The sequence below is a fragment of the Crinia signifera genome, chromosome 5, assembly GCF_055691185.1.
Source record: "Crinia signifera chromosome 5, ASM5569118v1, whole genome shotgun sequence".
Lineage (NCBI taxonomy): Eukaryota > Metazoa > Chordata > Amphibia > Anura > Myobatrachidae > Crinia > Crinia signifera.
Window position 1 is genome coordinate 196,817,044 of NC_139221.1, and position 27,340 is coordinate 196,844,383.

Genomic DNA, 27,340 nt, shown 5'->3' on the forward strand with positions numbered 1-27,340 from the left:
GTTCCATGGAGAGCACTATACCCGGAAGTATGCGCTTCACTTAAGTTCCAAACCTCTGTATCATCATCCCTCCGTTATGTGTGGTTCTCAGAGTCCGGAGTGGGAGTTTTGGTCAATCAGGTTGATCGCTAGCTGCATCGGGTGTACAATCAAAGGTGGAATTGGTATATAAGCAATATGACATGGAGATGCTTATAAAAAGTTTCAATAAAGTGAAAAAAAAATTGTACCAGTATGCCCATTATACATTATGGCACACGTGGTAATGCCAATAACACATTATGTCACACATTACTGCCAATTTCACATTATGCCACATATTGTGATGTGCTTACACGTTATGCCACACAACATAATGCCCATTACACTTTGTGCCACACACTATAATTCCCCTTACACAATATGCTGCACACTTTAATGCCCATATGACATTATGCTGTGCGTAATGTCCCAAGTACTACTGCTTATACACATAATGCCACCAGTAGTTCCCCTTACACAATGCCCAGAGAAGTGCCCATTGCAGTATGCCTTCAGTACTGCTCACTGTGTAATCCAGTCCTGTCTAGCCCTGAGCCCAGCAGAGCCTGCAGAGGCACTGAATTGATTTTCAAATATGGCGCCAGGTTTTGAGCCAATCAGAGCTTTTGGTCCAACAGGCAATCAATAACTGCAGCTGCTGGACCACATGATGTACCCACAGTGCAAATGGGCAAGGCACCACTGGCACACACCTAGTTATTGCCCTTTACAGCACCTAGAGCCCCTTACTCACATTACGCTTCACAGTAGTGCCCATTACAAAAAATGTCCACAGTAGTTGCGCTGCTTATACATATTATGCCCAGAGTAGTAGAACCCTTACACACACACACACACACACACACACACACATATTATGTCCACAGTCACACATATTATGTCCACAGTAGTTGTGCCTCTTAAACATAATGCCCACTATTGGCCACAGTAGTAGTGTTGCTTATACATAATGCCCACTGTTGCCCTCAGTAGTAGAGCTGACTATACGTAATGCCCACACCAGTTGCAGAAAGTATTAGGGCTGATTATACGTAATGCCCACAGCAGTTGCTGACATTAGTAGCACTGCCTATACATATGCCCACACCAGTTGCCGACAGTAGTATCCATGCTTATACCCAATGCCCACTCCAGTTGCTGACAGTAGTAGCGCTGCTTTTACTTAATGCCCACACCAGTTGCTGACAGTAGTAGCTCTGCTTTTACTTAATGCCCACACCAGTGTCTGACAGTAGTAGCGCTTCTTATACCTAATGCCCACACGTTGCCGACAGTAGTAGCGCTGCTAAAGCTGCCCATACATGGTCCATTTAACAGATCCGTTCGGGACTTAAATAGTACAGGCCTCCTTACACTCCCAAGCCCGGTGAACAGTGCCTACTAGTGCCTGACCTGCCCTGTTAAGTGGCCCTGCCTCCTTCCACCCTCTGTCCTCTCTTGTTTAAAATATATTCCACCCTGTGAGTGACCCTGGTGGTGGCCTGGCCTGATTATAAACTAAAAAATATGAGAACAGTACCGCCAGGTCCTCGATCGGCGGCCGCCGACGCCGCACCCAGTGCACTAATATTGTCTGTAGCTTTGCCTCCTCCCGTCAGCTGTTCTCCAGGACTCAGAGCCACAGACATTATTAGTGCAAAGGGTGCGGCGTTGGCGGCCTCTGATCGGGGACCCATCGGTACTGTTCTCATATTTGTATTTTAGTGATCAATGGCGATGGGCGGCGCAGAGGATCCTCAAGGAGGAGGGGCAATGGACGTCACACCATGCTTGCCTACTTTTGAAAAACAGTTTCAGGGAGATTCCAGGCGCTAGTAGAATTGCAGCACCAATGAGGCGGGAGTCTGCGCATGTGCAACCCCCCTGGTAGAATGCCTTCGCTGACTTTCACACTCGCTGGGGCGTTCACTCCAGTATTGGAGGACACAGGGCACTAGCAGGGGAAAGCCCAGTGTTTTATGGGTGTGCCAATAAAACCGCTGGACGTAACCCTGTGAACGCAAGAGTGACTATGCCTGCTTGGGGCAGACGATTGACATCAGCTCTCGCCCTGAATTCGGCCAGGATGAGTCAGTCAGTAGAAGGGGAAAATAAATCATTTCATGGGGAGCGACCATCGAGGGATTTCTCTCCCACATGCGAGGTGATGTGTAAATGTACACATCCACTTTCATGCTAATGCGGGGATTCACACGCAGGGGGGGGGGGGGGGGGGGTTGGCGTGATGTTGGATCGCGTCTACCTGCTCGCTAGGCTGCAAATATATGCAACCCAGTGAACAGGTCTGAATCAGGCCCATAGTCTATTATACACAGCCACGCCATATAACACACAGCACATTATTACATTATACACACCCCAATATTACATTATACACAGCTCAACCCATACTACATTATAAACAGTCCGCGCTTTATTGCATTATACACAGCCCCCTCCCCCCACACAAACACATTACACAATACATTATACACAGCCCCCTCCCCCCATACAAACACATTACACAATACATTATACACAGCCCCCTCCCCCCCACACAAAACACATTACATTATACACAGCCCCCTCCCCCCACACAAACACATTACACAATACATTATACACAGCCCCCTCCCCCCACACAAACACATTACATTATACACAGCCCCCTCCCCCCACACAAACACATTACACAATACATTATACACAGCCCCCTCCCCCCACACAAACACATTACATTATACACAGCCCCCTCCCCCCACACAAACACATTACTCAATACATTATACACAGCCCCCTCCCCCCACACAAACACATTACATTATACACAGCCCCCTCCCCCCCCACACAAACACATTACACAATACATTATACACAGCCCCCTCCCCCCACACAAACACATTACACAATACATTATATACACAGCCCACCCCCCACACAAACACATTACACCATGTGCTCACAGTTACTCCCTCATATCACAGACCCACTCCCAAGCACTTGCCTGTGTTGCTCCTTCCATGGGAGTGCAGGGACCCTGCAGGGTGATGGGAGCAGTCTGTGTGGTGGTGGGGGAAGCAGCCGGGTGACAGGACAGAGCAGGGAGAGCAGCAGGCTGATGCACGTTGCACGGAGTGTGGTGGGCGTGGCCAACCTCGAAAGCCCTGGCTGCTGCTGACTCCCCTGCTCCTCTCCCATCCACACACTTCCTGTCTCTGACTGGCAGCAGCTCCACAACCCTGCGGTGGCCGGCTGTGACGATTAGCGTGCAGGCCCCGCACTGAGCTCTGCTCAGCTGTAATTTGTGCTCAGTGCTGCCCCTGCTGGCTAATTCGGCCTCAGTAGCAGCGGCCTCCCGGGAAAGTTCCCGGTAAATATAATGGCCAATCCGCCCCTGGTAGCAAGTGTCCCTGTTAGAGTGAAGTGGTCGAGCACACCAAAAAAGAATACACAGATGGCATTTACTGTCCATTCCTCCAACTAGAGTACATACCTAAAAGATATCTGTCAAATCTATCTGTTGGGAACAAATATTTGTAAGGTATGAGAGCAAAGAACAATCATCAATCAACTATTTGCTCCCAAACATTGGAAAACAGACAAAAACAATTGTTTCGAGAAATTTGTTATATCAATACAACATATGTAATGAATGATGAATGACCACTGTCTGTTTTCCAGTGTTTGGGAGGAAAAGGTTGATTGTTATATGCCCTCATACATTACCAGATTTTATTCCCTCCAGACAGATTGGACAGATATCTTTTAGGTGTGTAACCTATTTAGCCCTCAGCACCAAGCCAGTTGCTAAGACACACCAGGTTATTTACATTTTCAGATGATAAACAAACTCTCTTCTTCTGCACAATGGCCCTTATTCTGATCGGTGCGGTAATGTCCGCGTGCGTTCGGCCCGCCGATGTTTTGTGTCTGCGCATGTGCAGAGGCGTCTCTGCGCATGTGCGAGCGGGGCGTACGGCCAAATCCCGCATGATATGTTAACACTCCGAACAGGGGGTGGAGAGGGGCGTGAAGGGCTATTTGGGCTCATTACCATATGCATACGCCCCGCGTTTCATGGGCGTTCCCATGAAAACGCTGGGCGTACGTATGGTAATGCGGCCGTGACGCACGTGTAGGGGGCGCGGACATATGACATCGCCGGATGTCAGCTGCCCGCCCAGATCCCTGCTTTTGCACGGAAAAATGTCCGTGTGGTCTGAGGTTGCGGGAGCTGGTGGAGCACTCGGTCCTGCATTCGATGGTCTGCGACCATCGAATGATGGGGGAGGTTCCCTGAGATGGAGGAGGCGTATTCCGTGAAAAATACACGTGCGGTCCGTTCGGACAGCTTCTTACCGCATACGGACGGAGTTGGCGATCCGTATGGAAGGCGGGGTTTCGCACGCACGGTCCTGGCCGCATATTCGGAACCAGCCGCACCAACCAGAATAAGGGCCAATATGACCAGCAAGAGAAAACAACCTTTCACAGGGTACTGATGTTGCAGGTGTGGCCAAGTACTTCTGTGCAATAGAGGCCAGCCTGCTGTGTGAGCCTGCATGTTTGCACCACCACTCTAAACGGACAGGACGCACACTATTCTCAACTGAATCTTCCTCTTGTTCAGAATCAGACTCTGATGAAGCAGCCAATAGGGCTAATTTTTTATTTGGTGGCTCTGGTGCTCTTCCACCAGTTTCTCTGCAGCAAACCTCTGTTCCTTGAGTAAGTTGGTGACTGAGGCCCACACCTCAACCCTCTCAGGTCTGGGTATACACTTGAGGTCTTTGAATCTTGGATCCAATGCACTAGCAATCTTCAGATATGCAAGATTGGCATTTCCCTTGCATGTCTCCAGGTCTGTTATGAATGTAGACTTAAATTTGACCACGTAGGCAGGGTTATCATCTGAGCTCGCCATGACCCGAGAGAGATGGCAAAAAGCAGGTAGAACCACAGAGCATGAAACATACTTTTCTCCTCCTAGAAGTTCCGTCACATACCTGCAACAGTAAAACAAAAATTCAAACCCATTTTGTTGGGTATGGGAGAATTCTGACAATTCTCGTGGATACCAACAGTGGCATCCTAGTACTCAGACAGTCCCCAGTAAATATACTAAACCGTCCTACCCTTAACCCTCCCTGCAGGATCTTCACCGATGGGATACCGAGAGCCAGCATCGTAACTACATCCCATTCATGCTACATCTTTTACAGACAGTACAGTGAGAAAACGAAATATATGATGTATGTAAAATATACCTGCAGGGCTCCAGCAGCGTTTCCAACCTTTGCCGTTTGTCCATTTCAGCTTTAGTTGGCATGGCAATCTTGGTGTTGTGTGTGTGGTGAGGACATCCCTCAGTGGCTGTTCATTTCTGCAGACGCTTTTTACCAAGTCCAGAGTCGAATTCCATCTGGTTGGAATGTCTTGTATAAGCGACTCCTTCTTTTGTCCATGTTCAATTTGTGGTTTTTCTAATTCTGCAGCATTTGATGGACTGTGTTTAAAGTGGCCCACAACCTTTCTGCATTTGGCCAGGACATTGTCAAATGCACTGTTCTGTAAAGATACAGTAATAGAACGCTGGAGACTGTGTGCAGTGCAGGGGACGTGTTCAAAAGGCAGATGTCTTGCAGCGGCAATCAAATTTCTTGCGCTATCTGTGCTAAGTGTGCTGACTTTATCTGAAATGTCCCACTCCTGTGCAACATGAATAAAATGCACAGTTCAGCAAAATGTCTCTCCTTTGTTTTCATTACAGTCCGAGCATGTGAATACAGCTCCCACTTTTCATCTATATAATGCACTGTAACTCCAAGGTAATTATAGTTACCTAGCGATGTCCAGTAGTCTCCAGTGAGAGCAACATGTGGTGCATGTTGTAACGCTGTCGCTTTTGTAGTCCTCTCCTTTTCATACAAGTCATGTATTCTTCTTGTGATGGTGCGTCTTGAGGGAGGCTCATATGTGCTGTCATTCGTTGCGATCCTAAGAATGTTCTTGAGACCGACATCTTCCACAATACTAATCGGCCTGCAGCTTGTAGCTATCCACTTCGCTAAGTTATTTGTTAGCTTTTCTTGCTTTTTTTTATTTATACTTCTCCCATATGTTGTATCCATAGGCGTGCGCAGCCCATTTTATTAGGGGGTGCACCATTGGAGGGGTGTGTCTATCAACGCCTACTGGGTGTGTCTATTACCGCCTACTGGCTATCAATTTAAACTAAATAAGTAGTGACTGAAGCGGCGACGCAAATATTTACACTGTAATGCCCTTTACACATTATGCCACACTCCATAATGCCCATTAGACATAATGCCACACACCTAAATACTCATTACATATTATGCCACACGTCATAATGCCCATTATACATTATGTTACACACTGTAATGCCCATTACAAGTAATACCACACCATAATGTCTCTTAGACATTATGCTCCACTTCATAATGCCCATTACAGATTACAACAAACACCACAATGCCACACACGATAATGCCCATTACAAGTTATGCCACTCCATAACACGTTATACAACATACCGTAATGCCTTGTACATATTATGCCACATAAGTGCCACTTACTGTACATACATGCTCATTGTCATGGGTTACATGCTCATTGCCAGAGTTCTTGCACGCCAGGGGTTACATGGATTTTGCCAGAGGTTTCTAGCTCAGTGCCAGGGGTTTCATTCTTGTTGCTAAGTGGGATTATATGCTCATTGCTAGGGGGAGTTACATGCTAGTTGCCAAGGGGGGGGGGGTTACATGCACATTGATAAGGGGGCCTACATGCTCATTGCCAAGGGGATCTACATGCTCATTGCCAAGGGGACCTACATGCTCATTGCCAAGGGGTTCCTTCAGGGGCATAACAAGAAGTTTGTGGGCCCATAACAAAATTTCTGAAAGGGTCCCCGGTACTTGTTTCCTAGCACGGCCACAATCTTAAGTAATCGTGTCCCTTAATTAAGGGACACGATTACCCCGATGGACCCGATTTCTTTTGAAATCAGGTCCATTTTGCCGGCTAGGAAACAAAAATCGGGGGCATCGCGTCGGTCGGGACCATTAACATTGGTCCCGACGCGACCGACGCGATGCCCCCGATATTTGCATTGACTTCAATGTTAAAAAAAAATTTAACATTGAAATCTTGTCGGGAACGGTAAAATATCGGGGGCATCGCGTCGGTCGGGACCATTAACATTGGTCCCGACGCGATGCACCCGATTTTTACATAGGATTCAATGTTAAAAAAATTTTTAACATTGAAATGGTGTAAAAATGTAAAAAAATGTGAAATGGGTCAATATGACCCATTTCACATTATATATGTCCCCGTCGTCGCCCCACGATAGACGGCAACCCGAAGCGTGGCGAGCGCAGCGAGGGGCGGCGGTACGCGTCCTCCGACCTTTTCATGCCCTACTATCCACTAGGGCGTGGAGTGAGAATAGAATAGTGTGGCGAGCGCAGCGAGCCCCGCGAGGGGACGCGGATACCTTCACAGGTAAACGCGTCCCTTCGCGGGCTTCACAGGTGTCCGTGGCGACGCGGACACCTGTGAAGCCCGCGAAGGGACGCGATTACCTGTGAAGGTATCCGCGTCCCCTCGCGGGGCTCGCTGCGCTCGCCACGCTTCGGGCTCGGTGGCTCGCTGCGCTCGCCACACTATTCTATTCTCACTCCACGCCCTAGTGGATAGTAGGGCATGAAAAGGTCGGGGGACGCGTACCGCCGCCCCTCGCGGGCTCGCTGCGCTCGCCACGCTTCGGGTTGCCGTCTATCGTGGGGCGCTGTGTACGCGCTTCAATTTGGGGGGGTTTGGAATTTTTTTCATTCAATCCAATGTAAAATTGGGTCCCAGGGACCCAATTTACATTGGATTTAATGAAAAAATCGGGTCAAAAATCGGTCGGTCGCGTCGATCGCATCGCATGCGACCAAATCGCATGCGATGCGATCGACCCGATTTTTTTCAGCACGACCACCCCGATCTTAATCGGTGTGGCCGTGCTAGGAAACAAGTACCGGGTCCCCAGTCTTTTTAGAAGGGAGGTGCAGGGTGACACAGACATGGGAAGTGTGTGGATAAAAGGTGCCTCAAAAATACAGGGATAGTGTCACACACACAGAAGTAGGGGGTGTACCATGTGTTATACACAGGATGGGGGTAGAGGGTGCCACAGACATTCGGAGAAGGGTACAGGGGTAATACCCTTGGGATTAGGGGATAGAGGCGTGAGGTTGGGGGAATAGTGTCTCACACACATGGATAGGGGGTTGAACAGGGTCAAACACACACATAGAGGGGGGTATTTGTGTAGAGGGTGTCACACACAGGGATCAGGGTAACAGGGGATAAGACACCAACAAAATTGGGAAAGATGGTGTCACATACACACGGTGTCACACAAAGATGAAGGGGGTACACGGGGGTCAAACACCAGGGATAAGGGGTTCATGCACACAAGGATAGTAATATACAGAAGTTCACACATACAAAGGTAGGGGGGTCACACACACAAAGAGGGGTTGGTGGGTACAACGATCTCTGGGCACTCACTAATCTGGGGGGGTTGCAGGGTGTCAGTGAGGCCCATGGATGCAGGGACAAGGTAAAGGGGAGGCCGGCGGCAGGAGGAATGCAGGCTTTACACAGAGCACATGGATAGGCTCCAGCTCTGTGCCACAACGCTGCCCTGCTTGAGGAAAGTACTAGTGAGCCCTGTGCAGAAATAGGAGGAACTTAACTGCTTCCTTCACGGTGTGGCTGCTTCTCCCATGATGTGGCTGTGAGGCTCAGGGAGGTACCACTTCATCCATGGTGCGGTTGCTGGGCGAGACAGGGCAGTTCATATCCATGAAGAGATTAGTTACCTACAGGATTCTTTCTAACAGCGCGCCAGCCGGGTAGCGCGGCACCCGCTGGGCGCGCTGTGCTGAGCGATCCTCTGAAGACACTAGAGGTCATGCCCACCTCTAGTGTCTGTCTCCTCCAAGGCGGTGGCCATCTTTGAAGTGGCCACCGCGGACAGAGACTGAGGCGCTGGCTCCCTGCTGCTACTGGCGCCGTAGTCTGATGAAGAGGGAGCTGATCATTAGGGGGTGCCTGGGCACCCCCGGCACCCCCCTTGCGCACGCCTATGGTTGTATTCAACGTAGTCTGCCGAAGCCTCACTGCACTGTTTGTTTCGTTGGGTGATTTTCTGGAATCAACGCTGTGTATTGCATTTAAATGATACTTTAAACTCAAAGTACTCCGGTGACTTCCGCTTCCGGCTCTGATGAGGACGGAGCTCCCGCTCTGAGCTCCGCTCACGCCGCCCCAACAAACACCGCTAAAAGGCTCCTGGAGCTTCTTCAATCCCGAGCCCTACTATACATCGCCTCCCCAGACACCCGCTGATCCCCACAAATGGAGCGGCAACAAGCACCGCAGCCGTCACAGACGCCGCCGCAGCAGCAACGCTCAGACAAGCGGCGAGGGGCTACCAACATGGCGCCGGACAACGCTGCAGACTCCCCATACCCTGCGCACAAGAAACAGGCAGCAGAAGGTAACACCCTAGGGGGACACTTATCACACGGCTTGGAGACACCCGTTACATACCGGGAAGTAGTAGAAGCAATAAATGCCACGATGTCACCTCTTCTCGCCAGAGCTGTAGATGATAATACCTCACAGCTGCAGAAACTTTCGCAGAGAGTCACAGTCACAGAAAACCAGATAGGAGCTGTCTCACACGATATATCAAAAGCACAAGTGGACATAATAAAGCTGACAAAAGAAAACTTTCAACTCTGGAACAGAGTTGAGGAACTAGAAAACAGGTCACGCAGGTCCAACATTAGATTGGTGGGTTTACCCGAATCACTAAAAGGCCCCGCTCTGGCTAATTTTGTCCGCAACACCCTACCCTCGCTTCTAGGCATATCAGAAGTTTGCTCAGACCTAGTTATAGAGAGGGTGCACCGAGTTGGCCCACCACCAACCCCAAACAGACCGCGACCGCGAGTGACACTCTTTAAATGCCTCAACTATTTGCATAAAGTTGAAATTTGGTCTGCTTCACGCAAAATTAAAAATCTCATGTGGGAAGGCCACAAACTGTACATTTTCCAAGACTTCTCCGCAGAATTATCAAAAACCAGGAAAGCTTTCTCCCCGCTCTGCTCAGCTCTGGCCGCAGAAGGCCGAAAATTCGGGCTCTTGTACCCAGCCAAGCTAAGAATATATGACGGCAACACATTTAAAGTCTAATAAGATCCTTATCCACATGAGAATGATCCGAATAGACAAGGCAACAAATTGAATACCACAACTCCAAATGCTGACGACAATTTATGGTCAAGTTCCACTCTACTTTGACATTATAACCACAGTTTCCTATCCCAACCACTGCTCTAATGTCTGTTGTCAAGCATATATGGTAACAACCAAGGTGGGACACCCGAAGATACTGGGTGTTACCCCCAATCATCCGCATTCTGTCCTGTCTATCCCACATCCCATCCCTTCCCCCCCCCCCCCCCCCCCCTGATGGCTTTAGACAAGCAAGGCTTAGATAAGTTTAATTGTTAAAAAATGTTGGGGCACACGTGGCCCTTGTTAGATACCGGTTATCTTATTTTGATAAAACTCTTTGTTAGAGTTAGTTTTTATGTATACTCTAGGAGGTCACCCCACGGTTATATCAACCTGTGGGACACTAACACTCCTGTATTTTCCTCTATTCTTTTCTCTTTCCTTCACTCCTAACACTTTCCTCCCTCCCACCTTACCCTTCCCCCGCCACCTGAATCTAGGTGTAAATAACAAATCCAAAAATGTCATAATTCTATGCCTGATAGTTTCAGATAGATTTTACTCCAAACGCGTTGATAATAAAAATTATGCCCCACTCCAACACTTTCATTGGTACACACCATGATTTCTGAAGTAAAAATTAGTACTTGGAATGTGGGAGGAGTAAACTCTCCCATGAAACGTAGGAAACTGTTAGTATACCTGAATAAGTCTAAAGTAGACATTGTATTTCTCCAGGAAACGCACTTGGTAGCCTCAGAAATTCCAAAACTGCAAATGTTAGGATGGGAGGTATTGGCTCATTCATGTTTTTCTTCTAGAGCTCGCGGAGTAGTTATAATGGCCAGAAGATCTCTCGCGCTGGAGGTTACCCGCACCGACGCTGACTCAGATGGAAGATATGCTATAGCTGAAGTTAAACACAAAGGTAAACACTACACTTTAGCCAACATATACGCACCCCCTCCCTACTCCAAACAATTCTTCCGCACACTGATAGCAATACTCACTCCACACATAGATTCTAACCTTATAGTTGGGGGCGACCTCAACATGATTTCCTCACAGACATTGGATAGATCGTCAGTCAGGACCTCTACACCTTCACTTCCAAAAATCGGAGTTAACCACTTAATAAAAACTTTGGGTCTGATAGACGTATGGAGATCACAACACCCCACAGATAAAGAATACACGTGCCTGTCCGCTGCGCATGGCTCTCTCTCTCGAATAGACTTCCTTTTAGTCTCCCACTCCCTCTTCCCACAGATCACTGCATCCTCAATTGCCCCCATAATCATTTCAGATCACGCCCTAGTATCCATGGAAATACAAATTACTAATCAATCTAATACCCCACGCTCCTGGCGATTCCCCTCCAGATTCCTGAAATCTACCAAATTTAAGGAACTTCTGAAAACAGAAGTGGAAAAATTTCATCTTCATAACGAAGAATATAGACACGCTAACCCCCCTCTATATTGGATGGCTTTAAAAGCTGTTTTGAGGGGAACCATCCTTTCCTTTACTGCCGCCTCTAACAAAGACTACACCAAACAATATTTGTCATTGCAAACAACATTAACAGACTCTTTTGAAGCCTATAAAAAATCCCCTACCCCACTCCACAAAACCAGATATCAACTGGCAAGAACACATCTAGAAAACTATATAGCGGAGGTAGGTAACAAATCCCTATTTACAGTGAACTACAAATATCATAAATTCGGCAACAAAGCAGGCAAGCTCTTATCAAACCTTTTAAAAGGTACAAACAAACCCTCAATAGTACACCCCCTAAAAACTCCCCAAGGTACTCTAACTAACTCCAACGAAGAGATAGCATCCGTTATGCAACTATTCTACAAAGAACTTTATGCCGCTACCCTCTCCAACCCCATACTATCTGACAGCAACACCCCAAACACACCAGTCCACACATCCCTCCCTTCACCTATTTGGGAGCAGATTGATTTCCCTACCATATCAGCAGACATGTCTGCTCTTCTTAACAAACCAGTCACCGCAGAGGAAGTTACATCTGCAATCAAACACTTACAACTCAATAAAGCCCCCGGCCCCGACGGATACTGCAGCTCCTTTTATAAATTAATGGTAGATGAGGTTTCTCCAATATTAACAGACCTTTTTAACTCAATTCTGACCTCAGGCACAATACCCCTACACTTCAACACAGCAGTGATTAAGATTCTCCCCAAACCAGGAAGAGATCTTTCACTACCAGGGTCCTACCGCCCCATTTCACTTTTAAATCTAGACTATAAATTATTAACGAAGATAATTGCAGATAGACTAAAGCTAATTGTCCCCTCCATAATTCACACTGACCAAACTGGATTCATCGCAGGCCGACACTCCTCAATAAATGTTCGTAAAGTCATAGCAGCACTGACCCAAAAAAACCCACCTTCCAATCCTGACAATGCCTTCATCCTTTCCCTAGACGCCGAAAAGGCATTTGACCTGATAGAGTGGCCACATCTATACCATACCCTTCATCGCTTTGGTTTCCCTGATCAATTTATTAGAACACTTAATACCCTTTATACAAACTCTAACTCCCAGATATCTTGCAATGGACTTCTATCAGACCCCTTCCCTATAGGCAGGGGCACAAGACAGGGATGCCCCCTATCTCCCTTACTGTTTGCTATTGCTCTAGAGCCATTGGCCATGGCACTACGCCTTTCACCTTTATACAAAGGAATACCTATTGGAAAAAAGGAAATTAAAGTCTCATTATTTGCAGACGATATGCTCCTGTTTATCTCCGACCCCCTCCCATCCATCCAAGAGATACTCAGACTTATCAATGAATTTGGCCAAACAGCAGGATACAAAATAAACACTTCAAAATCGGAACTTCTCCCCATCCACTCGTCTACACCCCTGAGTCCGGCAGTGTTAGCTCTCCCCTTCAAAATTAATACTTCACACTTCAAATATTTAGGAATTCAAATCCCTGCAGATATAACCAAGATATATGCCCTAAACTTCAAAGAGACTACTTCAAAACTCATACTCAAAATCCAAGGCTGGCACGATCTTCCTCTCTCCACATTGGGCAGGATAGCTGTAATAAAGACTATAATCTTCCCCAAAATCCTATACATTATGCAATTATTACCTCTTGCATTATCCCCTGAGGATGAAAAACGCCTCAAGAAAGCCATTGCCCACTTTGTTTGGCATGGCAAAAAACCCAAAATTGCTTACTCCAAATTGGTAATGGACAAATACAATGGAGGTGCGGGAGCTCCTGACTTTACGTCTTACTCAATTTCTATTCTAGCAAGATGTGCAGCGGACTGGATACTGGGTAAAAGCTCATATACAGATAACCTATTAGATCAGGAAATCTTCCATCCTTACTCACCTAACGCCCTCCTACACTCAAAAAGATCCCTCATTCCTCCTCATATACTAAAACACCCCCTATTCCATGATACATACAACGCCTGGATTAAACTTCACAAATGCTTAGCAAGCGACCATTCCTCCTCGCGTTATGTCACTCTATGGGGCAACCCCTCATTTCCTCCATCCCTTTCAAATGCTCTTTTCCTGCAGTGGAGAGAGAGAGGGCTGTGCGCGGCGAATCAGATATTTGATCCAGGGGGCATCATACATACTTACTCAACACTGAAATCCGATTTTGACCTACCAAACACACATTTTTTCATGTTCCTCCAAGCACGACACTATGTGACCTCGCTTCATATAGATTTTCGGACTTCTAAGCCCACTTCCCCTGTGACAAGACTACTCCAAAAATGGCACACAAAACCATGCAAACTGAAACACATCTATGATCTCTTAGTCAACATCCCTTCCAAACCATACCTCAAAAAGCTTACTCAAACATGGATTACAGATATCTCATCGATCACCTCTACTGATATGATAATACATAACTTCGCTACATCCATGAAAACACTAGGCTCAGCATATCTACAAGAAGTCCACTTAAAGACGATACATAGAGCATACATGTCTCCATCTATAAGATCTCACTTTGACCCAGCAGTCGGTGCGGCGTGCCAAAGGTGCGGGAGGTCTCGGGCAGATTTCTATCATTGTATGTGGGATTGCCCAAAAATTCGACGCTTCTGGAACAAGGTATATCTATTTATCAATTCCAATTTCAATCTGTCTTTAAAGCCCTCTCCGCTGGCGAGTCTGTGCCTGAATTTCTGTGAATGGGCCGATATCCCTACCTCCAAGGTTCTATACCCAATGTTTACTATGCTATTCACTATAGCAAAAAAACTCATACTAAAACACTGGACAGTGAAGACGGCGCCATCAACTCTCCAACTCCACAAGATGATGCTACAACATTTATATTACGATAGGAAACCTATGTTACAACGGCTACCCACTCCCACCCAATGCTTTGACAAAAAATGGAACCCATATATATCTACTCTAGACATTGATTTGAAAAATAGACTTTTGAATTCCTTTGATGTATCGGATTGGTATACTTTGACTTATACACAGACCTAAACCACCAGACACCCACGCTAGAAGAGGCGTATGATAACTAACCCCCTCTTTATAACCAAGTATCGTACCCCATACCAGCCTGATATATCGGTACAAGACTGTAAGACGAACAGTCTCCTACTACTTTACTACTTTACCGTTAAAGTGTTATGTCTATGATATTAAAAAGATGAAATGTGGACCTACCAACGGTCTAGACTAAAAAGGTTAAACTCCCAACACGGAATGGAATCTCAATGTTAACCCTAAGATGTTATTTCGATTCCCAATCAACGGGTTTGAGACTGGGTTACACTAACAGATAGTAGAAAAGCTCTGAGACGCGGCAGAGTTGTGATGTATCTTACGCTTAGACATCCCCCCCCCCCTCCCCACCTCTCTCTCCCATTCTTCCCCCTCTATCCTCTCTTTATCCTCTCTATCATAACTATAATAGAGTTAGTATTTCTGACGATGTTAGATTAGTATGTTATAGGATATTAAAATTATTTGTATGAGACTTCTAAACACCCATGCAATAAGAATTGATGTTGATCCCGCATAATATGAGGTATGGGTCTAACATTCTAACCAATTTTCTAACCAAACTGATGTCTCTCTAGGATCCTGACGCAATTGTACCACTTACGATTTGTCTTATGTATTATTCTCATACTTGAACATTTATATCTTACCATGCTGAACTTTGTTGTAATATCTTGGACATGCTGATTGTGTTATATGCAAACGCGTGGAAACTTTAAAACTCAATAAAAATGTTTATACAAAAAAAAAAAAAAACTCAAAGTACTCCGGTAATAAGACAATTCAACGTTGCAGAGTTTACAAACAACTTTGGTTTTATCAACTCTGCCGTCTGGAAGAGATTTAAAATGAAAATGTCCATGTAATATTTCTGTTCCTTTCTCCATTTAGTCATTTCTGTGAGGGGGGACAGAAAAAAAAAGTGAGATAAGACCACTGTATCATATAGAAAAAAAAAAGTAGACTTTACACCCCAGTTTTGCTGTGCCACTGATTATTGATTAATGTCTTGCGAGCAGGGCCTTCCTAATGTTTAACTGTCTGTAAATACCCAGTTTGTTCTATCACTATCTTCATTGTAAAGCACAAAGGAATATGCTGTGCTATATAATATAAACTGTTAATAAATAAAGGGCTCTTAGTAAGCTGCCGCAGGCTACAACTTTCATTACCCCCTTTCCATACACTAACCTCAGATGATAAAAAGGGACATAAGAGCACTGTTACTGTATCATATAGAAAAAAAAAAGTAGACTTTATACCCCAGTTTTGCAGTGACACTGATTAATGTCTTGCGAGCAGGGCCCTCCTAACGTTTGACTGTCTGTAAATACTAAGTTTGCTCTATCACTATCTTCATTGTAAAGCACAATGGAATATGCTGTGCTATATAATGAACTGTTAATAAATTAAGGGCCCTTAGTAAGCTGCCGCAGGCTACAACTTTCATTACCCCCTTTTCATACCTCAACCTCAGAAGATATCTTGTAGTCTTGCACGATGCTCCCGTTGCTGCTGGTCAGTAGTTGGGGAATTGCGCGTCTTGCCGGACAGCCTGCGGTGATGTCACTCTGTCCGTTCTTTAGTACTGCTACTTTATCATTCTACCCAAGTTTGCTGGAATGTTAAGGTAGGGATTGGACACTGACATGCAAACTTATAGACCTGTTTAGAATTGTGTACTCACCCCATCCCCTGTGAAATACAGTACCCACCCTATTACCCCAGCCCTAGTGGCTTGTACCCCTCTGTTATGAGGCTGCAGTAGCATTCTTCCCTGATGTACCCCTCTGGTATGGCATCCACCCCTCTGTTATGGGGCTGCTGTAGCATCCTCCCCTGATGTACCCCTCTGGTATGGCATCCACCCCTCTGTTATGGGGCTGCCGTAGCATCCTCCCCTGATGTACCCCTCTGGTATGGCATCCACCCCTCTGTTATGGGGCTGCAGTAGCATCCTCCCCTGATGTACCCCTCTGGTATGGCATCCACCCCTCTGTTATGGGGCTGCAGTAGCATCCTCCCCTCATGTACCCCTCTGGTATGGCATCCTCCCCTCATGTTAGCCCTCTGGTATGGGCCTGCAGTGACATCCTCCCCTCATGTAGACTACACAGTGTCCTTGCTCACATTCATAATGACCCCCTTTATACTAATCATGTAATTACAGCCTTCTCTTGAGGCAAACTCACGGTGGTATGATGATGTAGCCCTTTTGGATATTCAGCGTCTTTCCTTATGCACCTGGAGATCTTCTCCCTCCTCCTATCTGGCAGCCCCTCTGCTGTTACATGCACGGGGACCTCTGCAGTGTTATCCTGGCGTCTTCCAAGTGCGGCAGCAGCACATGCACGTGGACCTCTGCACCGGTATCCTGGCATCTTCCAAGTGCGGCAGCACATGCAAGGGGATGTCAGCAGTGGTATCCTGGCGTCTTCTAAATGCTGCAGCAGACTCGCTGGGACCACGGCAGACACGTCCTGGCGTCCTCCTAGTGCCGATGCGCATGCGCGCGGATCTCGGCTGCTGTGTCGGCGCGAAAATGCGCTGTTCTTCCGGCTTCCGGGTCTGAGATCAGCCGGATCACGTGACGTACGAGTTAACGCGTTAATGAAATTATCGGCATTAACATATTTTTGCGTTAACGCGATAATAACGCGTTAATCTGCCCACCACAAATAAATATATATATATATATATATATATATATATATATATATATATATATATATATATATATATATATATATATATATTGTAGATGTAGCAGCGGCGGCACTCCCAGCACTTCCAAAAAACCGTGCGGACACAGCGTGACTGCTCAACGTTTCAATCGATTTAATCGATTTTCGTCAGGAGGATAATATCCTCCTGACGAAAATCGATTAAATCGATTGAAACGTTGAGCAGTCACGCTGTGTCCGCATCGTTTATTTGGAAGTGCTGGGAGTGCCGCCGCTGCTACATCTACACTGTCTATTCCCATGGGATCTGGCGTGCACCGGGCCATCAGTGAAATCGTTTGTCCAGAGTGCCGAAACGACACTGTTTTTTGCGCAAGAAGTTTCCTTAAGGTAAAGGTCCGTCCATATAATGGTATATTACGATCTATATTCCCTACCACATGTACATGCACACACATTCATTCTAAGGTTAATTTTGTTAGGAGCCAAATTACCTACCAGTATATTTTTGGATTGTGGAAGGAAACCGGAGTACCCGAAGGAAACCCACGCAAGTTCGGGGATAATATACAAACTCCACACAGTTAGGGCCATGGTGGGAATCGAACCCATGATCTCAGTGCTGTGAGTGCTAACCATTACACTATCCATACTGCTTACATAGTAGTTAAGGCCGAATAAAGCCTATGATGCATTTGCTACATCCCTTATTATGCGTTGTGTATTCTGATTTATTGAGAGACCGATTATGATTGTTGTGTGTACCCCTGGATGTTTTTACCCAATAGATGTTTGTCCAACCTTATTTTAAGTGTATTTAGGACCTTATTTTGGTCCACATGCAAAGCTGCAAAAGATTTATGTTAAGTTTTCAGAAAAATGTAAACACCTTTGGTGGTATGTCTGAAAATTTTCTGACCTGAGCTACGCTGCCGGCGCATGCCACTGACCTGTAGGTGTGTGCCGTTGTCGCTCTGCCACACACACGTCGCTCACTCCGTCACTGCACACTACCACCCTGAAGCTACTCCCCCGTTGATCGACCCGGAAGCCCAAACACTCGAGCATCTGGACAAGTCCGAGCACCCTAACACCTGAGCGCTCAAGCATGCCTTCTTACCTGAGCAGCTGAGTATCCGAACACCCAAGTGCCCAAATGCGCCCGATTTTACCCGGGCATTCGAGAAAAAAAAAAGCATTCGAAAATGCCCAATCGCAGTCAGACATCCAAGAGCGTTTGAGCGTGCCCGAACTCACCTGAGCAAGCAAACGCGTCCTAGCACCCGAACTCCCAAATACCCAAATATGCCCAAGCTAACAAACTCTACTGACCATGCCAATGTGCTCATACACCAGAGTGCACGAACACCCCTATCCCTGAATGTGTGAATGCAACCAAGCACACAAATGCAGCCAAACATGCCCGAACTCCCAAATACCCAATTGCACCAAACACCGGAATCCATGATTGCCCGAGTGCGCCCTAAAACCTGATCACGTGAATACGGGCAAATGCACCAGTACACCCAAGTCCCTGAGCGTCCATACGAAACCACTCCCAAATACCCGAGCGCACCCAAGTGCCCAAATATCCAAGCATCGTACGTGCCCGAACTCAGCCAGACGCGTCCGGGCGCCCCAACTCCCAAATGCATGAATACCCAAGTCCCACAGATCTTTAGCTGCAACTTCTGAGCTTCCCTGCAGCATGTAAGATCAAAAGATTCAGCTAAAGATCAACGGGAGTGCGCATCTGAACACGATCATTTGCGGTTGCGAACGATTCGCTGTAAAAATCTGCTCATTGTCGGCGGATTACTTGACATTCAGCCGATTGACTGAAAAATCGCTGTAGTGTGCACCTTTAAAGCCCCGTACAAATGGCATGGGTGCAGGGAGGTTGAGCTATGTGTTTTAAGCATTATCGCTCAGTACACATCATGGTACGACCGCATGCATAAAACGATGTGTGCTGAGCGATCTTGTTTATAGGCAATGCCCCGCGATCTAGAAGGAAAGACTGTGTCTTTCCCTGCGAATGATGCTGATGCACGGTGCCATGCACCCGGAACGATCAGTTCTTCATTTCTAAGTGAACTAGTTAGATTGTTTAGAAATGTGGTGAAAATCGCCCCGTGTGTATGCACTTTAAGTATAGACCACAAAATATCTTCCTTATATTTTTATTGACACATTTTTGGGGGACTTAGCTCAAAATGTTTTGTTTTTTCCCCCGTATATATCACTTATTATGAGAAGCATTTCTCTGCAAAACCACTTACTAACAGACATAAGAAGTTATGGAAAAAAGAACAGAAACCTGCAAGCAGATCTATACTTGTATCGACTTAAAATGACAGGAAACCAAATCGTTCCAAGCCAACACTCAATTATGCCCTTCCTAAAAAAATAAAAAAAATACATAAACTTCCTGTGTCTGCTAGTTTCTTTCTGCATCAAGGATACAGTCTCTAGATTTTTACATCCAAGGCTGAATGTGCTTTCCTCTTCCTCCTAGACAACAGATCTCATACATGCGCTACAGGAGCTGGAGAATGCAGCTTCCGGAGATGCAGCTGTGCGTCAGAGGATAGGCTCTTTACCAGTTGAAGTACAAGATGTGTCACTTCTGGACAAGATTACTGGTATTTGGTGTTTGTCATACATAGAGTTGAGGAATATGAACAGTTGGGACACGCTGGATTAAATTATTATTAGATATATTTTTTTACTGTTTTTTTTAGATAAAAATTCTGGTGATCAACTCTCAAAGATGGTGGATGATGCCTGCATGTTGCTGGCTGATTACAATGGAAGACTAGCAGCAGAGATAGATGACCGCAAACAGCTAACCCGAATGCTTTCCGACTTCCTGCGATGTCAAAAGGAGGTCCTTGATGAAAAGGAACAGCAGCTGGAAGTGCGTAAAAAAATATATTTTTTCAAATATTTTACAAATTTTTGGAAGCAACATGCTTAGTTTTATTAGATTTCATCTAGATTTTTAAGGGACTTCTATTACCCAAAAAATTAAGATGTTCAGATATGAACTATGAAGACAAAATAAGTTGAGATAAACTAAAAGATCTCCTCTCTATTGAAGATCCTCCAGGACCCTGATGGAATCTGAAACCAATCAATAAGCAGGGCATTTCGGTTACTGTGATATCAGTGACCCTGCTCCTATGAGCCAGTTCGTTTAACCATGACAAGTGGCCTAATCTCTTACCCCTTTCACATCACACCTCAGACCCAGATTATTGCCAGGTTGGTGAGCCGGCAATTCGACTTGTGGTATAAGTAGGGATAAACCCGGGTCACCCTCTGAATAATGGGCGACTCAGATTTAATGTGAAAATGCCAGAGTCGGGTCAGACCCGGGATCGCAATCCCATGTCCGTCAACACTTTGTGATGTGAAAAGGGTATGTTTTGTGCTATGTTTTAAAATAATGTCCCTCTTAACATAGCAACATATAGTATAGAAGTAATTTACATATATTGCTTATAACAGTTCGTAAAAAAATCACTGGGTGATTCATCGCGCCCTATGGGCGCTCTTCACACCGGCATAAGGGGCTGCTCCCCCTTAATTTGTGAAAGTTTGTATTGTGAGAAATATGATTAGAATTGTATGAAAGATGGCCTGTATTGCAACTTGAGCTATAGGTGAAATGTGTTAAATTAGAGAGCAAACTGTATGATTTTGAAGGGGGTGTGTATTGTTTTGTTTAATTAAAAAGTGGTTACAGAGTAAGATGTACATTGATAGTGTGGAGGGTACAGTGACATTTGTGGGTGGGGGGGGGGTGTGTGCGTGTTTAGATGTGTGTGTGCAATAGTATAGTATGGTGTTTTTGAGCCAGCGGGTGCCCACTGGCGGAGGTCACGACACAGGAAAACAGGAGGCTAGGTAGTGATAGGGGTGTGTGGTCATAAGGGGGACTAAAGAGGAGGGTGGGGGACACTGTGCAGCTTCTGCCAGTGGGTGAGGGTCCAGCGTGGCAGCACAGGAGTACAGGACGGTGGCCCTAAATCAGTGTCTCCTCCTACTGGGTGGAAGTTAGGGTGCATGAGAGCAGGAGGCTGGGCTATGAGGCATGATAGGGGTATGTGGGCAACACAGCGTCGGTGACCCCCAGTGGTGGAAGTTACGGTTCAGGAGAGCAGGAAGCTGGGTAGTGATAGGGCTGTGTGGGCATATGGGGAATAAAGAGGAGGGTGGTGGACACTGTGCAGCTTCTGCCAGTGGGTGAGGGTCCAGCGTGGCAGCACAGGAGTACAGGACGGAAGGGGCAGTGCCTCACCTGTCATAAATCACAAAAAAAAAATAAAGATGATACTGTAGACCAGGCATGTCCAACGTTGGCCCTCCAGATGTTTTGAAACTACACATCCCAGCATGCTTTGCAATAGTTTGAGCATTCCCTAATAGCAACACTGTGGCAAAGCATGCTGGTATGTGTAGTTTCAAAACATCTGGAGGGCCAACGTTGGACATGCCTCCTGTAGACTGTGTTATACTGTAAATATCTTATTGGTATATTTTTTGCAGTGTATGGGGTGAGATGCTCTGTGGGAGGCAGAGGGACCTGTGCCTCACGCTGACCATGGAAAACTGTCAGCAGTGGTGGGGCAGCCCATTGAAAAAAAATAATGGGGAAGCGGCACCTGCACATCTGCCTCAGTGACAGGGACGTCAGCCCACATCACTGAGACAGATGTTATAGGATTAGGGGCATAGGGAGGGGGCTTCCAGTGGAGGGTGAGCTCCAGCAGCTGTGGGAAAGAGTGCAGCGTTACTGCTGCTGCAGGTCGGCAGAGCCCATGCTCTGGGATGTGGCAGCGTGAAAGACCAGCGGGGATTAGTGCGGAGGCTGTCGGGCAGTGTGAAGGAGACCAGGGCGGATTAGTGTGTTGGCTGTCCGGCTCCTGCTCACCTTGTGTCGAGCTGTGGGACGCAGCAGCGCGTAGGAGGCCAGCGGGGATTCGTGTGGATGCTGTCCATCTCTTGCTCATCCCGTGCAGCGGAGAAGGGGGGGCATGTTAGAAGCGTTAAAATGCTGCTGATTGGGGTCATAGGTGTGCTGTATCTTGAAGTCGGGAGGCATTGTGTGTAAGCTCCCGGCTGCTCTGATCCCCTGAAGCAGCGGCTGTAGCATTCGCTCTGAGTGTGCACTGCGGTGGCTGTCTTACTGTCATCGGACCCTGCCGGTAGGCCCAGCTCCCATCCCTCCTCCCGCCGCAGCAGCCCAGACTGGCTCTCTTCATGCTGTGCCGGTTCAGCTGTATCCACTCCGCTGGGTGGCCCGGCTCTCCTGACACTGGAGCCCTGTAAGCTTCAAAAGAAAATCGTGCTTCAACCCTCTCCCACATCCCCTTCTGTCACTGTCCCCGCATCGACCCACTGTCACTGTCCCCTGCTGTCACTGTCCACGCCCCCCCCCCCCCGCTCTCAGTTTCTCTGCACCCACCCCACTGTCCCCGTATTGCCCGCTGTCACTGTCCCCGCATTGGCCGCTGTCACTGTCCCCACATCCCCCCCGCTCTCACTTTCTCCGAATCCCCCCCGCTGTCACTGTCCCCGCGTCCCCCCTGCTGTCTCCAAAACAACTGCCTCCCCTAACACTAACCTCACCGCACGTCACTGCAGGACGGTGCATCTGCAGGAGTCAGTGTCTCCTCCTACTGGGTGGGAGTTAGGGTGCATGATAGCAGGAGGCTGTAAAGCATGATAGGGGGAATATGGGCAACACAGGGTGAGCGGGTCCCCACTGGTGGAAGTTAAGGGGCAGGAGAACAGGAGGCTGTGGGCATGAGGGGAAGTAAAGGTTTTTGGCTGTTGCAGAGTAGGGATGGGCATTGGTGCAGACGCCATCGATGGTTGGCATTCATGGCGATATTGCACCCTGCCATCGATAGTAGTAACATATATTACTTGGATAACCATTGATTGTTGTAGCTATCGATGGTCATCCATTATATCTGACTGAATAGGCCATGGGTCAATCAGAACTCGGTGGCGGGACTTCCAGGTGTGGGGGGCGGAGCTATGCTCCGTGTCCCGGCACCTTAGAAAAATTTGAATCTTGGTGCAGGGATCTGCGATTAACGGGAGGAGGTGGGGTCGGCAAATCGCGGGAGGGGGTGCTTGAATCGCGGGAGGGGGTTCACAAATTGCGGGAGGGGGGTTGTGGGGGTCTGCAAATCGCGGGTGGGGTGGTCTCGGGGGGGCCCGCCAATCGCGGGAGGGGGGTGTCACGGGGGTCTGGGGGGTTTGGGAGTAATGGTGGATGGTGGCTTTGGTACTTGTTTCCTAGCACGGCGTCAGCGATATTAATTGCATCCATCGGGACCCAAAAAATCGCGTCCATCGCATGCAACCAAATCGCATGCGATGCGATCAACGCGATTTTTTACATTGTAACCAATGCAAAATGGTCCCTGGGACCCGATTTTACATTGGCCCCAATGTAAAATGCCCCCCAGACCCCAATTTTCATTGTATACCCACCCTCATGGGTGAAATGCCCCCCCCCCATTGTTAACGCCACCCCACGATCAACGCCAACCCGAAGCGTGGCGAGCGGCGGCGGTACGCGTCCACCGACCTTTTCATACCCCCACTAGCCACGTCGGCGTGGAGTTGATATTATATAGTGTGGCGAGCGCAGCGAGGGGACGCGCATTACTTCGGGTTCGCGTTAATCATGGGTTGTCGTTAACAATGTGGGGGCATTTAAAATACAAATTACCCATTAGGGTGCCTATACAATCAAAAATCGGGGCCATTGGCCCATTTAACATTGTTCCCTATGGAAAATCGGGTTGATCGCATGCCATTATAATGGCATACGATGGACGCGATCAACGTGATTTTCTCATTGCCGGCAATAAAGGCTAAAAATAGCCAAATATTGCTTCGGTTGCGTCCATCGCATACCTTAAGTTACCTTAACTTAAGGTATGCGATCACCCACGACAGGCGTCGTGCTAGGAAACAAGTACCGTGGCTTTGGAGTAATGGTGGATGGTGGGTGTGTACTGTAGCCCTGGCTGGGTGGGGGGAGGTGATGTCAAGGGGGTGGGGTTTGTAGAACCCTGGTCTTTTCCTTAGGGGGGGGGCGGGTTTGTGTATGCCGCTGGGCGGGAACGTTATACACATAGAACACTGGCCTTTTCCCTGGGGGGGGGCGGGTTTGTGTATCCCGCTGGGCGGGAACGTTATATACACAGGGGATGAGTGACAGATCTGGCTAAATATATAAGAGATGTGTATAGAGGGCATATCTAGATATTTGTGTGCCCCATAGCAAATGTTTGTAAGGGCCCCCTATTTAGCAACTGATGGTGAAAAATGTATTTAAAACATATTATGTAAACAGCAAAGATGGGCTCCTTCAGCTCTGGGCCCCATAGCAGCTGCACCCCTTGCACCTATGGTATTTACGCCCTTGCTTAACATACATTTCATTGGTGCCCTCATGTTTAGAATTTAACAATTTATGTTCAAAATCTGTAAGTTGCAATTGGGTTTAGTGGTGGTTTAAGTGCCATCTCAGCTCATGCCTATAAAGTACTTACCACAGTTTTTGCCACATATGTTACAATCAATACTGAGAAATGTGTTTAGTCTTGTTCGGCCACCTGATGGAGCAGCCTGGGTCTGCCCGCCTTCCTCACCAGCAGCCGCAGCAGCAGCTTCATTCTCCATCTGGCTGGTCTGTGTTGGTGCAAGGAGGCTGCTGCTGTTTAGCAGAAGCCGCAGTCCCTTCTTCCTGTGCTGAGAGGGTTGGTAAGGGGGGAGCTGTCACACTGATAGCACCCCCCTCTGTACTTGCCCCAGGCTGAGGGGCACAATATCAGCCCCCCCAGCCTAAAAAAAATTTGGTACTTATGTATTATCTGGGCTCCCATGTTAAATGCACCCCATTTTTTCATACCCCTACTATCCAACTACGCATGGAGTTGATTTTATATAGTGTGGCGAGCGCAGCGAGCCACCGTGCCCGAAGCGTGGCGAGCGCAGCGAGCCCCGCGCGGGGACGCGGTCTCATAAGAAAAACGGGAGCCCAGATATTACATAAGTACCAAATTTTTTTTTACGTATGTTGGCATAAGGCCACAACTCCAGCTATTAGGACGGAATGGGATCATTCGTCAGACTGCATTTAGGTCTACAGTCATTAGGTCGACCCCACTAGGTCGACTGGCAGGAAGGTCGACCTGACTTAAGGTCGACATGGGCCAAGGTCGACATGACTTAAGGTCGAATTTGCATAAAGGTCGACATGAGGAAGGTCGACTGGTCATAAGGTCGACATGGGTTTTTCACTGTTTTTTTATCCGAATGTCGACACAGTCGACATGGACACAGTTGGCAATGAGAATCGGACCCTCGCATCGCTCGCTTCGCTCACGATGCTTCGGGCACGGTGCCTCGCTGCGCTCGGCACACTATTTTATTTTTCCACCACGCCCTAGTGGATGGTAGGGCATGAAATACCGCCTGTCGGCACATGTCGGCTCAAAAAACAGTGAAAAACCCATGTCGACCTTATGACCAGTCGACCTTCCTCATGTCGACTTTTATGCAAATTCGACCTTAAGTCATGTTGACCTTGGCCCATGTCGACCTTAAGTCAGGTCGACCTTCCTGCCAGTCGACCTAGTGGGGTCGACCTAATGACTGTAGACCTAAATGCAGTCTGACGAATGACCGCATCCCATTAGGACATATCCAACAGAAATTTCCAGGGCCCACTACAACTTTACACCCCTGTGCACATAAATGAACATAAAGAAAACCGTACTCCCTCTGATTTCAATTTGCTTTCCCCCATATAGGATGTGACTGTACTCCCCCATATGTGAATGTGACTGTAAACATACACTTAGTGGCGATTTTTGTTAAGTACAATTAGTACTTTGAAAAGGGAAGTCAAAGAGATGACTCAAGGGAACCAATAAGGTTTTTTGGGGCACACTTACAGAATTTTTTTTTTTTATTGTAATACGTAATGAATGGTAAATATTAAAATATAACTTTTAATGATAAGCCTTATTAAAATACAATTATGTTTAGAATAAATATAATCACACCTTGTAAGTAATTTGAAGAATATCAAGCCGATTTTCGGCTAATCACTTAGAACTTTTGGCGAAAATGATTAGTCGACTCGTTTGCCAAATGACCTTATTTATATATAATATTGGTAATTCATGAGTGGCAAACGTTTGTCACACTGTACACATCTCACCACCACTAAAACAAACATTTACATTTGGGGTGTCAGTGCCGTTGGATTTAGGCAATGTAAAGAGAGGGGAGGATAGAGTGATAGGGAGATGGTGGGACTGCACCCTTGTAAACACAGCAAGCGTACTTACCTAGTGGTGAAATACAGCACCAGATATTCCCTATTGGTCTCCCATATAGGTACTGATCCAGCCTATCACTGCTTAGCTCGGATGGATTTCGGGCGACCCAGTGAAGTATGGCTGTATGCTACCCTTCTAGGTGTTTCTGGTGCCAGTTAGGGGTGAGCCCAAGTGGGCTTCTGCTGTTCGTCCAGATCAGTGTGTCCCAAGCCTGATACCATATGGCATTGCAGGGGTGGTCGCAGAGATTCAGCGAATGAGAGAGCCCAGAATATGGATAGATCTAGAAAGGTGTGGTGCTAACAGGCATCATCCCCATCTCTGCTGTCCACCATCATACTCGTATTGGATGTGCGCTATTTCTTGGAGATA

At 47.1% G+C, this 27,340-nt stretch overlaps 1 protein-coding gene across 2 annotated transcripts in view; it reads left to right on the forward strand.

The window, feature by feature from the left end:
* Positions 1-27,340, forward strand: part of RPRD1A (regulation of nuclear pre-mRNA domain containing 1A) — a 199,090-nt gene that overhangs the window by 113,778 nt on the left and 57,972 nt on the right. For both annotated transcript variants that reach the window (XM_083188387.1, XM_083188388.1), the window contains exons 5-6: positions 20,107-20,233; positions 20,333-20,508. In XM_083188387.1, coding sequence (XP_083044513.1) covers positions 20,107-20,233; positions 20,333-20,508 — 303 coding nt within the window. The remainder of the gene's footprint in view (positions 1-20,106; positions 20,234-20,332; positions 20,509-27,340) is intronic.